Raw genomic sequence first — 16,253 nt, forward strand, 5'->3', positions numbered from 1 at the left:
CTGTATTCTGCAATACTGTTCTAAGGACAGTAATGGCTACAGAAAGTACACAAGGCTAACATTGAAGAGCCACATGGCTTTGTCTCAGAAGTTTAAGAATAATTCACTTTCAACTGTTTTCTAAAACAAAAAAGATAAAACTAAACCACTTGGGGAACATGCATCAAGTCTATTTGCTTTCGTCCATCAAAAGCCATAAAAATTGAAGTATTGTATTTGCACATTGCTTCATGGACAATGATCTCATGAAGACCTTTATTGCCTTTTTTTTGGTCCCTATGACAGATGGAATGAACAAACTGTGAGATCTCTAGACCAATACAGTGTTGTTCTGTTTTGTTGCTGCCCGTTGTTAGACACCTCCTTCTGATGAAGATGACTAGCACAATGTTCTGGGACAGTGGCTTTTTAAAAATTGTTGTAGTTTTGATTCCACAGCATTACAGGCAGGAGAATCATCAATACAAGGCTTTTCTTTCTCAGCCTCCTCTCTTTTGTGTTTATAACCAGCCTGCTTTTGGACAATGAGCGCTGGAAGCAAGCTGAAGTTCCCGCGGAGTTTCAGGACCTTGTCGATTCAGTGTCAGATGGCAGAATTTCTCTCCCTGAAAAAAAACCAGCAGGTGTGTATCTTGCAGAACTACTGTGAAATGAATTTATTATCGGCAAATTCTGCTAGTGAGTGCTGATGGACATATTGTGATGCCACTCTTGATCTGCGTTTGCTCACTGTCTTCTGGGGGCATCAGAAGGAAATTGATGTCTATTTTCTTTTTTTTTATTATTATTATTATTTTTGTCTCTTACCGGTGTTGAAACTTCTTGTCCTGACCTTGACAAATTATTTATTTACTTCTTGAAAACACCCAGAAGTGTTAGCACAGGGAGGGAACTGCCTCTTTATATTATACAAGTATTCCCAGTGTAGAGGCTTACAGTCTTTGCACAAATTCGGTCTTTTCCGAGAACAAACCATTGAAGAATTGCCAGGGACTGAGGAGCTCAGTGCATGTGCTCAGCCCCCCTTGTGTGAAACAAAGCTTGCTCCTTGCCACTGCTTCATCTGCCAGTTCCAATGAAAGGCAGCATGCCATGTGGCTGCTCATGGAAGGCAAAACTCACGTTCATTCAATTATTTACCTTGCCATAGAAACCTCATTTGACCTCAGAGAAGTCACTTTTTCTCGTGCCCTATTTCCCCATGTGTGCCGTGGGAATACTTAATGTGTTCTTACCTCGTGGGGAAACTCATCCAATATTGCAGTGAGGGATGTGTGTGAACATCTAGAAGAGGAAGAAATCATACAGAGGGGGAGAAAAATGGCCATAGATTAGAAGAAAGAAAGTACAGTGATGTCTTGGTAGAGAAACCCTTCCAAAAGGAATATAAAAAAACAGATACAGAGAGTGTGTTAGTAATAATCTCTCCAATTATGGAACACAACACTAAAATACGTTTGTCAACCATTGCTCTTAAAATAACCTCTTGCAGCTCCCTTCAGGCAGATAATTTAGCATGAAAAACTGCATCAGTAAGAGCTTCTATGAAGCCTGAAGAAGTGATTTGAAGTTAAAATATTAATATACACAGCAAGTGACTTGAGAATATATAGTAGAAAACCTAGTGACTTTTTCTGCTTTTCTTCTTCTATTTGTAACCTGTTGTACTTGGGGTTTTTAAGACCATAGTGACTGTGGGACATTGTGGAATTTTTGACCTAAAATCACAGCAGATAATAATGTAACTTTGTGGGTTGTAGTAATTATGATGGGCGATCAAGTATCTAATTAATATTGTAAAAAAAAGAGCAGTGTTCCAAAGACTGATTGTGGATTTTTTTCAAACTTTAACAGGTGAACATTGCATTTTTATAAATAACATTTTTTGCCCTTGTTTTTGGTTGAACTCATTCCTTTTCCTGTCTCGCTAAAATGTCTAGCTACTGAAGAAAGAAAGCCAGCTGAATTCCTTATTGTTGAAGGACAAAAATATGCAACAGTTGGGTAAGATGCACACTTTTCTCTTAGCAGTGGGTTAGTTGGCAAGAACTTCTGAGTAGAACTGTGATGAATGCTAACAGCTTTAGCAATCTTATTTAAATTGGAAATCCCTCTCCTTTCACAGACTAGTTTCTCTTTAGTTCCCAAACAGTTATAAAAGCTCTTCTGTACATTAAAATGCTGGTTTTCCTCTGAATGACTTGGCTGAAATTTATGATTTTATTTGAATGGTCTTTTCCATTATTTCATGAAAACACATAATTGTGAAAATACACGTTTGTCTTCGTAGCACACGGTTATTTCTTATGTAGTCCAAGTATCTCTGGCAAAAATCATAGGTTCCTGGAATAGTTTGGGATGGAAGGGACTTTCAAAGGTCATCTAGCCCACCCTTCCTGCAATAAGCAGGGACACCTTCCACTAAACCAGGCTGCTGAGAGCCCTGTCCAACCTGACCTTGAATGTTCCAGGGATGGGTCACCCTCAGGGCAGCCTCTGCCAGTGTTTCACCACCCTCATTGTAAAAAATTCCTTCCTTATATCTAGTCTGAATCTACCCTCTTTTGCTTTAAAACTATTATTACTCCTCGTCCTGTCACCACAGGACCTACTGAGAAGTTTGTCCCCATCTTTCCTATAAACCCACTGAAAAGCTGCAGTAAGGTCTCCCTGGAGCCCTCTTCTCCAGGCTGAACAGCACCAAAATACATGAGTCCGCTACAGAAAAATTGCTTCTCTTATTCAGAAGGAGAAATGGGCCATCTCAGAAGCTGCATACACTGTTTCTTGGCATCCTGGTTACTTTGAATTGGAAAGTAATTTCTTAGAGCTGGTTATATCAAAGACATTTTAAAATACACGATACATACTTCTTTCATTTAAAAGCATGCTGTGTTTCCAAAGACTGTGAGGCTTAGGCATTAAATAATGCATGAAAGTGTTTTTTGGGGGAGGGAGTAAAACCTGGAAGATCTCACTCCCCAGAGTCCTCACATCAATTTACCCATACTTAAAAAAGTTGTGATGTGCAGAATGTCTTGGACCAGCTGTCATTTTATGAGTTGCTTCATGATGATGCATCGTTGTTCAGTAAGAAGCAGAAGCTGTGGCTGAGAACTTCTGTGCCAGCCAGCTGATATCACTGCAAAAGAGCATTTCAGGTCGTGTGGGAGCATTGCTTTAAAGGATAAAATTTACCTAATATATGATGTGTTTGATGATCCATCTCTGCTGATTTGAAACTTGTTACTTTTAGCTCTGTGAAGCAATTGTGAGCCTCATGGTGCAAATATTTGTTTCAGTTCTGCACACTTTTACGTGCAGTTTCATTGTATTTAATCAAATAAAAGGCATTCGTCAAAAATACCTTGATGTTCACAAAGCATTCTTCAGGTGTGTATTTTCAGCTGACTTTTCATCATCTCTCTGCACTCTACTGCCTAAAGGAAGAAAGACATTTAACTCTTTGAAATGTTATAATATCTACTCTGAACATTTGATCTCACCTCAGTTTTCCTGCCTTCTGTGTATTTGAATTCAAAGGAGCATGCCTGCTCTATGTGGGGCCTTCGTAATTCCATCCAGTAGCTCCCAAATTCTCCAGTGCTTGCTGGCTTCAGGGGAAATTACAGGTGTTCAGCATCTTCAGATATTTGGTGCTATTTCTTCACAGCTGCTTTCTCTGTTTGTGACTCCTTAGAATTTATTACTTGTTTTTTCAGAGATTTTTCTCTGATATAAAATACTTTTTTTCCACACGCTTCCCTTTGGAATGAGTATTCATTATAACTGTCTTTATGTATGCCTTCTTTTATATTTTACTTTTACTTCACATTAGTTAGTGGGTTTATTCAATGCTATAATCTCTAGCATTGGGTAGCTTTCTATCAACATGACTGGCCTGTGTTTGATTTTTTTTTTCAGCATCTTCTGTGCCCTGAGATGACATATTTGGCTGTTTCCTCTCTTGTAGGACAGTATTGCTGCTAATAAGAATAATCCTTGAGTACTGCCAGTGTGTGGATAACATTCCTTCCATCACCACTGACATGCTGACCCGCCTGTCTGATTTACTGAAGGTATGACTCAGGATGCACCACCTGTGCTAAGCAGGGGCAGTCAGGGTGGACAAATGTCTTACTCTCTGTAATGCCCTTGGGTTTTTATAATTTCATATAAATTATCTAGAAATCATTGTGTTTTCTACTGTGCCATAAGGAAGCCTTTTAAGTCAAAGGCATTAAAGATACAATTTGTTGTGGGAATTAACTCTGGGAGGGCTGTCTTTCCTCTTGGTCACCTGGAATGTTGGAAATCCCATCTAGCAGTATTTGTCACAGCTGCCTGTCCATCTACACCAACCACCCAGGCTGTGGGTGTATGATTAATGCTGCTGAAGAAAAAGCAGGTTGATCCCAGATGCCACAGAAATATATCTTTATTGAGGAAGGAAAACAAGTCCCTTGGTTTTTTACAAGTCAGTAGAAGCATGAAAAATAGTATGGGATGAAGCTTCTGTTGTAAAATGTAAAGATGATAAAACACCAGGACCTCTTTCTCATTTATTTCTCACTAGAGAAGGGGAAAGCTGGTGAAGCCCAGATACTGCAAGGTAATATTTGTAAACAACAATAAAAGGAGCACATTAATGCACCTTAAAACTATCATATATATATATATATATATATATATATATATATATATGCACACACATACATCCATATCTGTATAGGCTCCAAAGCCTAGCAGTTAATTTATGTCAAGACTTTCCCTTGTGCCTTTACCCACAAAGGTTATATCAGGTATTAGAGTTCTGAACATGAACATAATCAATAAAAGATAACCAGATTCTACTTTCCAGAAGTATATTTTACTTTTGTAGATGCCAGGGAAGGGGAAACACACTCAGGGAGATGGACCTTTAAATAATTTTCCTGTTGGTAGTTCTTATTTGAATAACCAGATGCAGGAACACTCCTCCCTGCAATTGTCATTCAGATTCATCTACAAACCTTCCCCTTTAAAACCACTATCCAAGGCAGATCAGTCTCTTTGGGCCTGCCCCTCTTCACCTCTCCTTCTCCAGCTGCTGCTTCTCTCAAAAATTGCAGCACCCTTTCACAGGCAGGTAGAATAGCAGCAGATGTCTCAAAACTTGACAAGATTTGCATCTCTGTTTTACTTCCCTGTCCTTACCTTATCTTGTAGCTCTGCCATTTGTGCTTTACTTCTTTGTGTTCAAACATCATGTGCAGTTTAATTATTGTATTTCCTATCTGTCAGCAAGGTGCCATCAATTGGAGAAATGTCAAGAACAGCTAGCAGAAACAAAAGCTCATTTATTACACTTTGAACAAAATAGAGCCACTCGAGATGTCCTGGCAGGTCACTACGCTTTTTGTTTGACAACAGTCAGAGCTACCAAACTGTGAGGGTAGCAAGAGCTAGACTTTGTTGTGGTGGAAAATGGAAAGTGTTCCATTTCAAGGTATTGAAATTCCAGGCAGTTTTGAACTGTGGCTGCAACCTGAGTGAAATGACACCAGTGTATGGGCAAAATCATAGAAACATTTAGATTGGAAAAGACCTCTAAGATCAATCGAGTCCAGTCACTAACTGAAGATTGCCAAGTCTGCCACTGAACCGTGTTCTCAAGTGCCACATCTACACACCTTTTAAATACCTCCAGGGATGGTGACTCAACCACTGTCCTGGGCAAGCTTGTTCCAGTGAAGAGATTTTCCCTAATATCCAAACTAGACCTTCCTGGTGCAAATTGAGGCCATTTCCTCTTATCCTGTCACTTCTTGCTTGGGAGAAAAGATCAACCTCCACCTGGCTACACCCTCCTTTCAGGGAGTTGTAGAGATAATGAGGTCCCCCCTGAGCCTCCTTTTGTCCAGGCTGAGCCACCCCTCACCTCCCTGAGCTTCTCCTCATCAGACTTGTGCTCCCAGACTCTTCCCCAGCTCTGTTGCCCTGGAGTGGACTACACTCCAGCATCTCCGTGTCTATCTTGTTGGGAGGGGCCCAAAACTGAACACACATAGTTGTAATTAATGGATTGTTTAGATGGTGCAGACAAGAGAAGGCTTGTGGCCGCGTGCTGGGCGCAGAAATGCTTTCCTCCCAGCAGGCACAAGGAGGGGGTGTTGCTCTTTTGCTGTTTCAGACGTGCTGCTTCCTCACTGCTCTGTCTGCAACAGGCGATCTGGGAACAGCGTCGTGCCCACAGAAGGCGGGGGAGAGTGCGTGTGTCCATCGTCCTTTACAGCCAGAGTTTTTAATGGTCTGCCTCACAGTTAACACTAACCTGAGCTAAATATCTCAGAGGAGCTTAGGCTGTGTGAGACACATCTGTCTACGGCTCAGTGGTTCTACTTCTAAAGTCCACCCAGAGGTGTAAGAAAAGGTCTTGCTTTTCCAGAGGAGGAGATGAAGTGAATGTCAGACAGTTTCAGGGCCTGACCTCTGTCTGAGAGCAGGGTAGGTATTGCCTCTCTCAGGTCAGGGGCCACATGTAGCTCTGGTTTGGTTGTGGTATGAGGTCTGCTCTTCTGGCCCTGGATACACCACTGGCAGCCCAGAGCTGGGGGTGTGGGGTTCATGGTGTGTTCTCTGTGGACCTGCATTTTGTGACTGACTCCAGGCAGTAGCCAGAAAAATTATTTCTTCTTTTTACCCAAGGAGCGCTTGAAATTTTGGGTTTACTCTTGTATTATCGTGAAGCAAGACCTGTGAAGCAGGATTGTACCCCCCTAAAAAAAGGAGGTCTGTGTGAGGGAGATCCTGTGTGTTGCAGACACAAGCTGCAGGGCAACCTTGTCACCATTTCTTCTGAATCTTTAGGTGTATGAGAAAGGGTCAGCTCTGTGTAAGTTTTGCCTCCCAATTTCCAGCCCAGTGTCAATAGACAAACATGTTTAAACATGAGCCCTGGGACTTCTGCTTTCCATTCAGTGCAGGGACAAGAACAATGGCTCTTCTACTGCCTCACCCGGGCCAGTCTGGAATATCTGGTGTCTCAAGCTGGGTGATGAAGCAGAATTCCAATATAAGGCAGAAGATGCTGACAGAAATTGTCTTACTATCCAGAGATTTGGGTGACCTATCAGAGTGTTTTACACATCTGCTGAAGAAAACTGGCAAGATCCTTACCCTTTTCCCCATCCAAGGTCCTGGTTTGAGAATTCTGTTTTATAGATTTGTAGTACGAGGCTGTTCTTGTTACGGCTTGCAAAGGAAGGCTGAACGTGGTGAGTCTGCAGCAAATCTGTCTTGCTGCTTTCTTTCACTCGGAGAGAAGCCTCACCTAAAGGTCTCTTAGAGAAGCAGAAACTAGTCCTTGCATTGAAATCACTGGGTATCAGTGTTTTTAAAAGCAATATTTCTGCTTCCCATTGCTGAAGCACTGCCTTGAGTGCTTTACCATAAGCTGAGTCAAAAAACACTGAACCAGTGACTACTGAGAGTGGTAAAAAAGTTCCTTTTTAATTAGTTGTCATGGACTCCTCTGGAGTAAGAAATATGTGAACTCTGGAACTGGCTTTCATAATAATTGTCTTATCTTGCAAAATTCCGTTGATGGTATTTCTAAACTGTGGTTATGTATAGTTGATAAAGAGTCAGCATGCATTTTCACTGTCTTTTTCTTTCTCACAGTATTTCAACTCTAGAAGTTGCCAACTAGTGCTTGGAGCTGGTGCATTACAAGTTGTTGGTTTGAAAACAATCACTACAAAAAACCTAGGTATGGATTTCTATATTTAAGAGGTCAAAGCTTGTTCTTCTGCCTGTTAAACCAAAATGCGAAAAAAAACCCTGAACATTTATGATGTTGTGTTTGAGTTTTGGTGCCGTGCATGGACACAGAGGGTGATAAGACCTTGCTGGTTACCTGCCTGGACTGCTTTGGCTGCTCAGAAGGCCTGGGAGAACCGGGTGCCCTGTTCCATGCTGCAGAAGAGTCTTGACACACTATTCCAGACCTCCAGTTTTAAACTGTCTCCTGAAATTAAGAGCCTTTGACTGATGGGTTGAAGCAGGTGTCTGAACTTACAGTTCCCGTGTTTCAGGGTGTCCTGATTAGCAGTCTGCATTTCCCTTTTGGAAAGGGAACAGCTTGAGGAGAATGAGTTGAGAGGCTGCCCCCCGAGGGGCTGTGGGCTCCAGCTGGGTCAGGTTTTTGCTGCAGAACGCTTGGCCTGTGTGGTGACTGTATGTCACACTGTGTGTCCTCCTACTGGCTCAGGCCTTGTTGGACTCAGGATAAGCTCAGTTTTGCAGATCCTGTTGGCACTGCAGCAGAAGCAGGTTCAGGACATGTCAGCACTGGCAGGGCAGAGTGTTTCTGTACACCACAGCAGAAGAAACGTTGATGCCTTGAGAATGTGATTCCTGCGGTTAGGTGGATGATGAGTCAGGTCTTCTGAGATCTCTCCAATGTCTGTGTGTGCCCAGGGCTCAAAATCTCAAGTAAACACTTAAAGCCTCTGGGAAAATTAGTTCCTTATCCCATATCTTTCCGAAGCTGGGTGTGAATAGCCAGGTACCAGTCTGGCATCTTCACTGGGTGGGGTTTCCCAGTGGAAACAAACAGACTAACAAAGAAGTGATAAATTGTGTCCGATCTGTCATTTATGTTAAAGGAGATACAGTCCATACAAAATTACTCTTCCTGTGCAATAATTACATTATTTTTCTTTCTGAATTTACAGCCCTTTCTTCACGTTGCCTACAGCTCATTGTACACTACATTCCCATTATCAGGGCTCATTTTGAAGCTCGACTGCAGCCGAAGCAGTTTAGCATGCTCAGGCATTTTGACCACATTACAAAGGTAATTCTTGTGGCATTTCCTAATTAAACACAAAGTTCTGCTTTTCAACTGTACTCTGAAGAATATGAATGCCATTAGAAAATGAAACCTGCTTTCTTCCCTTACAGGATTATCACGACCACATAGCTGAAATTTCAGCAAAGCTCGTTGCCATAATGGATAGCTTATTTGACAAACTATTATCCAAGGTAATGATTTATGGAAATAATTATATACTCTCTAAATTGCAATTGGAAGTCTCGCTGTATGCAGCCTAGATGTTTCAAATGGAGTCTTAAACTTTCCTAATCAGGACTTGTTTGAACTTCTTTAAACTGTGTAAACAGAAAGCTCTGTGCTGTTCTCACGAACATATTTTGTGTTAGCATTTGCCACTGGGGCATCAATCACACAAAAAATAAATTTTCCATTGACTCCTTCAGCAGGAAGAGAAATGCTTTGGCTGGCACAGATGCTCAGGTGTTCAGGAGCTGAAGTGCTCTCCTACCACTGACAGTTCTTGTCTGCGGCCAGGCTCAGCAAGTCCCGTTTTCTGCTCTTTCCAGTGGTGCCTCTTTGGAAGTGGGGAGGGTGGCATTTCCAGCAGCTGAGGAAACAGCAAAAAAAATGCTGAGGAAGAAGAGTTTTTGGAAGGGAAGGACCAGCCCATCTGTTGGGCTGCAGGCCTGGGGACTGGAGGTCTGTGCTCAGCAGTTCCTGCTCTGCAGCAGCATTAGTAGCTGTCCCATGAATTGCTCTTAGTGTATTTTGCTTTTTGAACACTCCTCAGTGGTTCAGTCTGGTCCTGGGCTGGATCTACTCACTGTGACTCATGTTAGGGTGGGATACATTGAGAGACCTCCCCAGGATGGGACCTCCTGGGCCCACGGATCCGACAGATAAAGTACACAAGCTGTTAAAGCTTAGTATTGTGCTTTGGATCTTATGGTCCTTGGGGGAAAAAAAAAAACTGTTTCATGAGAGAAATAAATTAATTCTTTAGTGACAGATTTGATTGATAGGCCTGGGCTCATGAGGAGCACGGGAGCACAGGTGGGGGACAGGCTGATAAGAGCTGCAGCGAGGCAGCTGTAGCAGGCAGCATTTCTGTCTTCCTTTCTGTTTCTGTTATTTTATGTTGTGCTTTTTCATTTCATCTGTTTGTTTTGTCTGTCCAATAGTGTTACCTAAATTTAGGGGAGGAAAAAAAAAAGGCCAAAAGCATTTAAGTTGGGATTCCCTGCCCTTGTTGTGTTTACTTTTTTTAAAAATGTGTTTATGCTCTTTTCTGAAGACAAAAGTGGACTGCTGCTTTTTGGGGGGTTTTATCCCCCATAAAAATAGCTGTCCTGTGAATTAACATGGCTTTTTGGCCACTTTACCCCATATCTCTTGAGAGTAGAAGACAAATGCAGGTATTTACATCATTGATACCAAACAAGTTAGCCCACAACAAACCAGTAACACAGTTTATGTTCTTGATGACAGTTAGTAAGAACTCATCCCTTCCTGTCCTTCCATCTTTACAGCCCCTTCTCCCCTTGGGAGCTGGCACAAGTTATAAACTGCGAGTATTTCTGTCCTTTAGAGCTCTTAAGGGCTTGAGTGACAGTGCTTGGCCCACATGAATGCAACCCACAGAGTCCAGGAGCAAAGGACACCACGTGTTGATTTGCCACCATTCCCACCATACCCCATCATCTGGCTCATCTTGTTCCTGAAATAATGAAATCTGAAGGCTGTGAAGTGCATAAACCCAGGAAATTTGCAAATGGGCATGTCAGTACAGCCGTGTCAGTGTGTTCTTGGGGTTATATGTTTTTCTGAGAGTCCTGTGCATGAAATGGTCACCTGCCTTGAGGTGAACCAGTCTGTGAGTTCCACAGCAGTGGGTGTCCGGCACACTTTGAAACCAGGAATTGCATGATCCTGCTTTTTAGGAGACAGACAGTTTGGTGCAGCAGACAGGAGATACCAGGAGACCTGGCACTTGGGTAACATGAGCAAGTTAGTTCTGAGTTTCCAGGCTATGCTTTCCCCTGGGAGCTCCATGGAATGTCCTCACCCAGTGCCAATGTGTGGAGGAGGTTCAGCTGTCTGTTATCCTTGACAGGAAGATAAAACAGGAATGGGGATATTGAACAGTGGAAATAATATAATTAAAGAATGGAAAAGGCTCATTCGTTTCCATGAATAAGTGTTCACGGAGAAAACCCAGTGTGAGTTCTGAGCTCTCTTGGAGCTTGGTGTCTTGTGACTGTTTGGACAGAAGTGAATTTTTTGTCTGATCCCTCGTGGTGTTACATGCTATTGACCTCAGCTGGAGATAAAATGGCCAGCACCTTGCAGGGTTTCTTCCTGGGGCTGCTGCTTTTCCCTGTGCCTATGAAGAGTTTGTTCTGGCTGTAGTCATGTAAGAGCCTGCCAGTTCCCTCTGGCTTTACAATGTGCTGGGAAGTTGGAAACAATTTCTTGCTTAACTTCCTTGTCTCGAGGCATGATCCTGCATGCTGGGTGGTTGTCCCTTGGAGCAGTAAGCACTATTTTTCTGCTACTTGTCCTGTCAAAATTAGGTCAATGGTTTGGCTTTACCGTAAAGATTTTCTCAAAACTCCTCATTTCTTTTTCTCCTGTCAGGATAAACTTTGTTCTCTTTTGCAATTCGGGCCATCAGAAGAGCAAGCATTTCCTCCAATCTGTTTGTAAATTAGGTAGTTGTAATGATTTGGTTCTTCACTGAATTGTGCAAGGCTCCGTGGGGAAGTGTCACTGTTCCAAAGATGACCTGCCAGTGTGTCACCTGGGCCTTTGCTGGCACAGCCTCTCCAACTAGAATTGCAGAGCTTGTTTCACTGTTCCTGGGAGAGGATTTCAGTGTTTCTGAAATCCTGGTCAGATCTTCCCTGTCCAGAGTAGGGACATAAGCATTTTGTTCCCTTTGTAGCAAATCTCTTGCCATCTGGTGTTTCCTAGTGGATTTCAGGCACTAGGAGAAGGGATGTTTTTTACTTTGCTTTCCAAGGTATTTCTGCAACACTTTTGTGTGGTTTTTGTTTGGTGATGTGGTTGCCATTTTTTTATGGCCAATGATGAGTTTTTAGGAGTTTCCATTTCTTGATGGTTTCCTTTCCTTGATTCTTCACAAATTTGGATATATGTGATCCTAGAGAAGTAGTTTTCTCTCATGAGTTACTCGAGGGGCATGTTTCTCAGAGGTAGAAGTCCTTGTCTGTCATTGACTCATCCCAGTCTGAAGGAGAGGGCTAACTGCATTGGGGTGGCTGGCACAGAGATTATTCTCTCCGCATCTGTAATTCATGGCTGGCTCAGTTCATGCCCAGTGACTGTTTTAATTTGTGATGTGCTAAATGAACTTTGATTCTTGATGTCATTAGCACAGCAGAGCTTCAGGTGGCTGTTGGGAACTCTCCTATATAAACCATTTGAAAGTCGTAGGAAGGAGTAACTGGTTGTGTGTTTATTTCCAGTATGAAGTGAAAGCTCCTGTTCCTTCAGCATGCTTCAGGAATATCTGCAAGCAAATGGCAAAGATGCATGAAGCTATATATGATCTCCTTCCTGAGGAGCAAACTCAGGTGAATGTTATTTTTGAGCCTCATCTAACACCTCGTTTGCAAATGTACATGAACTCAGTAACAAGAGGGACTTTATGTGTGGTGAGGGGAATTCTTTTTTGAGTGTTTGTGAAACCCACACGTTAAAGGGCTTGGCTGCAGTCATGCAGACAGCTTGGGCTGAACTGAGGGAAGTGTTTGGATGTGTAGGGAGATGAGACACACAGAAAGAACAGATTTCAGTATTTTGAGCTGCCTTTTAATGTCCAGAGAGGACAATCTTCAATTCAGGAATTAGTGCTGAAATTCTACACAAATTGCAACACTTTAGGGCTCAAGTACAGCCCTTTCAGAGGATAATTCTGTAATGCTCAAAAGCAGTGGCTTCCAAAAGTCCCTAAATGTGTTATGCACCCAAATTGTACCAGATGTCCTTTTCCAGTATTTTGCTGCAGTTATTGCTACTGCAGAGTTGCAAAGGACAGAAAGGACTGATCCAGTCATTGAATACACCAAGTTGTCATTTCTTTTTCACATTAGATTAAATGGTCCCTTCAAACTGTTTTTCATATTTTTTCTTGGAAAAACCACTTTAAGTGGTTCTAGTACAGGAAAGAGATTTTTTTTTTATCTTCTAGCCTTCATACCAGTTGTTAGATTCTTCAAACAGATAAGAAAAGTTCATGCTCCTAAGAATGTGCAACACAAAATTAGTAAGGGAGGGTATGTTCTGTCCTGTGTGTTACAAATCGTATGTTGGCCAGAAAGATGAGGAGGCCAAAGGACTGGCAGAAGGAAAAAAAAAAATCACATGAGTTGCAAAAACAAAACCAAAAGTTAGTGACTGAAGGTGCTGGCAGTGTATTTCCTCTCTGGAGGCAGTGATGCAAGCACAGCGACAGATCCTTACTCTGGTGCTGTGGTTTCTTGTAGATGTTGTTTTTACGAATCAACGCAAGCTACAAGCTCCACCTGAAGAGGCAGCTGGCCCACCTCAACGTGGTCAATGATGGAGGACCTCTAAATGGGTATGTTGGGGCACTCTTCTTTTTTTGCTGCTCAAAGAATCGGGCATCGTCTCCTGCAAGGAAGTCGTGATTGCAGAATGCAGCCACGCTCTATGTTTTAGTATGTCAGGTTTGGAGCTTTCTTACAGTAAAGGACATGACTTGTGCTGTTCCACAGTAAGTAGGAGTGCAGTCCACCTGGTAACAGGTTGGGAGGTGGACATTGTCAGACTGGAAAACTGCTGTAGGTTCCTCAGTTCATGGATTGCTTTTTCTCCCTTGGTGTGACAGCAGCAGACACAGTTTAATTCACATGAATTACGTGATTCCCGAAGCAGTTTAGAAACGTGGATGGTGACTCATGGCACTGGCAAAGTAAAAATAGGAAAAAACAGCATTTCATCTGTGCAGTGAACAGCTGCTCTACAGAAATGGTTTTCACAGCAGAACTAGATTTGAAACAGAGCTCTTCCCCTTTCCTGCTCCAGCCCAACCCTCCATCCCCAAGCAGGTCAGTGGTGCTTCTCCTGAGGGTGCCTGGCTGTGCCTGATGTCCCCACCTCCCAGGAAAGCCTACAGCCTTTTGCAGGCTGAAATGGTGGGGTTTATATAATCATTCTTAATGACCTCAGGGGGGTTATGTGGTGTTTGCAGTGTAGTAAGGGTGAAATTCAGTTGGCCTACTCATGTGCAAGAAGAGATTGTCTTAGGTTGAAGAAGTCAGAGAAGGAAGTTAATGTTTCAAAGGTCGCTGGAGTGAGTTTTGTTCCTGTCCAATTTGTCCTGGTTTGTCCTGCTTGTGTGTATTCTCCTGTGAGATAGTATTCCTCTGTGAGAGGGTTTATCTGAAATGGTTCTCTGTACTTGGTGTGTATTCACAAGGTGACATCCCGTTGCCTTTGGTACTTAATAAAAGTATTTGTGGGGTGAGACCACTGCAGCCCCACTGAAGTGAGAGCACCTGGAGTGTGTTTGGGGTGTTTCACACTCAGATTTGCAGTCCCAAACACTGAGCTGTGCTGTCTTCATCCTGTGCTGTCGGGTTTGTTTGATACTTGTGGTCGGGTGGATTAAATGAATCCCTTTTTGACAGGAGGGTTGGGGCAGGTGTTCTGGTGACATGCTGGGGTGTATTTCCCAGCAGGCAGAAGGTCTCAGCTGGCCCAGGAACTGTGATGGCAGCAGTTCTTACCTCAGACACAGCTCTCTGGGAGCACATAGTCGGGGCTGTTTGAGAACATCAAACACTGGATGTCACTCGCTGCTGTTCCAGCAGTCTTCATTGACCGAGTTTTTAACATGGTTTTCTGATCCTCCTTCTGTTTTAAACTGCTTGTTTCTGTAGTAAATAGTAAAAATCCAGTTCTGTGACTCCTGCTTAAGTTTTTAATATGAAAATACAACTTGTGTTCCTGCATCTTGCTAGCTAGAAGCATCATGACTCCTGACGCTTCAACAATGTTTGAGGGATTTTAATTCTGTATAAACTGTTACAAACAATGTAGCTGTTACTTTTTACATTATCCTTAGCATCATTACCCTCTAAAATACAGAAGTTAATGTTGCAATAATTAATATTCTTAGTTTCAATGGAATTGGGAGTTCAAATCTAGATAAGCCTGGGATTACAGCAAGAGAATAGAAGTTTTAAATGCCTAATTCCTGCTGAGTTTTCTGAACTCGTGGTTTGATCTCCCTTCCCTAGAACTAGTTTTATGCCCAGCAGTAATCCTGTTATGGATGATCACTGCTGTAAAATAAACCACAGCCATAGCATTGAGTGTTGAACTGATACTTAAAATGTCTAATCCAGGCCTAGGATTTGAACATGTATTGTAGTAATTGTGTGCCAAAGTCCTAAACAAACCCTGGCTATTTGTCTGAGCACTCCAGGTGGATGGGAGGGGGTCTGATTCTAATCTTGTCATGTGTTTCACTGCAGGCTGGTTACTTCAGATGTAGCTTTTTACACTGGAAACCTTCAAGCTCTGAAAGGCCTTAACAACTTAGACCTAAACATGGCTGAAATCTGGGAGCAGAAGAGGTGATAATCCACTGGGAGCAGTCACTTGGCTCTGACAACAGACTGACTTTCTTCTAAGCAGCGTGACAACGGTGAGGTGAATACTTGAGCCCAGATTCCAAGAAAGGGCACGACTGATAGTCAGGGGAGCTAGACTCAGAAGGAGCTGCAGGGAGTGATCCTTCCAGTGTCCTTCAGCAAGAAACAAGTGATCAGCTGTCTGTGCAATGTTTTTTCATTCTCTCTGGAAACAGACTCAGGTTTCTTTGGACCAAATCCAAAAGAACACATAGCTGTAACACAGCTGTAGTTGTCTAGAATGCTCTGTATATCTTTATATTAAAAAGATGCTTTGCATTTCTTCTAGTGCAATGAAATTCACATGGTGTCCCACCTTATTTAATGATGGTACAATATAAAAATCTCGCAGTTGGAACTCTGTAGAAAATGTTTTTCTCTATGAAACTATGCTGTTCTAAAATTTATTTTTTTACAGAACTTTATATAAATAAATGTCTTTTGATTGCTCGCATATAGGATTCAGCTTTGTTAGGGAGCAGTCCTGTTCGAGGGGATTTCTCACAGCTGGGCTCCAACCTGCCATCTGAAGGCAAGATTTTCTAACAAACAGAAGTTCCCCAAAGCCCTTACATGTGGGACAGAGGAGTGACCTGGTCACTGTTAGCAGTGACAGGGGTTACTGGGGGAACTGTAAGGTAGCAGAAAGGCTGGTGTGGGGATGGTCGCCCTCAGCTGCCCAGCCCTGGACTGGCATGGCCCCAGGCAGTGGGAAGGACTGGGACAGAAGAAAACAGGGCAGGAAGAAGAGA

At 42.6% G+C, this 16,253-nt stretch overlaps 1 protein-coding gene across 5 annotated transcripts in view; it reads left to right on the forward strand.

Annotated features, from left to right (window-relative positions):
- VPS54 (VPS54 subunit of GARP complex) overlaps window positions 1-15,800 on the forward strand; it is a 47,582-nt gene extending 31,782 nt beyond the window's left edge. For all 5 annotated transcript variants that reach the window (XM_051783638.1, XM_051783637.1, XM_051783635.1 and 2 more), the window contains 9 exons: window positions 511-623; window positions 1,941-2,004; window positions 3,974-4,079; window positions 7,663-7,750; window positions 8,718-8,839; window positions 8,947-9,027; window positions 12,307-12,414; window positions 13,327-13,421; window positions 15,343-15,800. In XM_051783638.1, the coding sequence (XP_051639598.1) occupies window positions 511-623; window positions 1,941-2,004; window positions 3,974-4,079; window positions 7,663-7,750; window positions 8,718-8,839; window positions 8,947-9,027; window positions 12,307-12,414; window positions 13,327-13,421; window positions 15,343-15,448 (883 nt within the window). In that variant the 3' untranslated portion in view covers window positions 15,449-15,800. The remainder of the gene's footprint in view (window positions 1-510; window positions 624-1,940; window positions 2,005-3,973; window positions 4,080-7,662; window positions 7,751-8,717; window positions 8,840-8,946; window positions 9,028-12,306; window positions 12,415-13,326; window positions 13,422-15,342) is intronic.
- Window positions 15,801-16,253: the final 453 nt, after the last annotated feature.

This window comes from Manacus candei, unplaced genomic scaffold (assembly GCF_025592945.1).
Source record: "Manacus candei isolate 608988 ecotype Guabito, Panama unplaced genomic scaffold, ASM2559294v1 h1tg000017l, whole genome shotgun sequence".
Lineage (NCBI taxonomy): Eukaryota > Metazoa > Chordata > Aves > Passeriformes > Pipridae > Manacus > Manacus candei.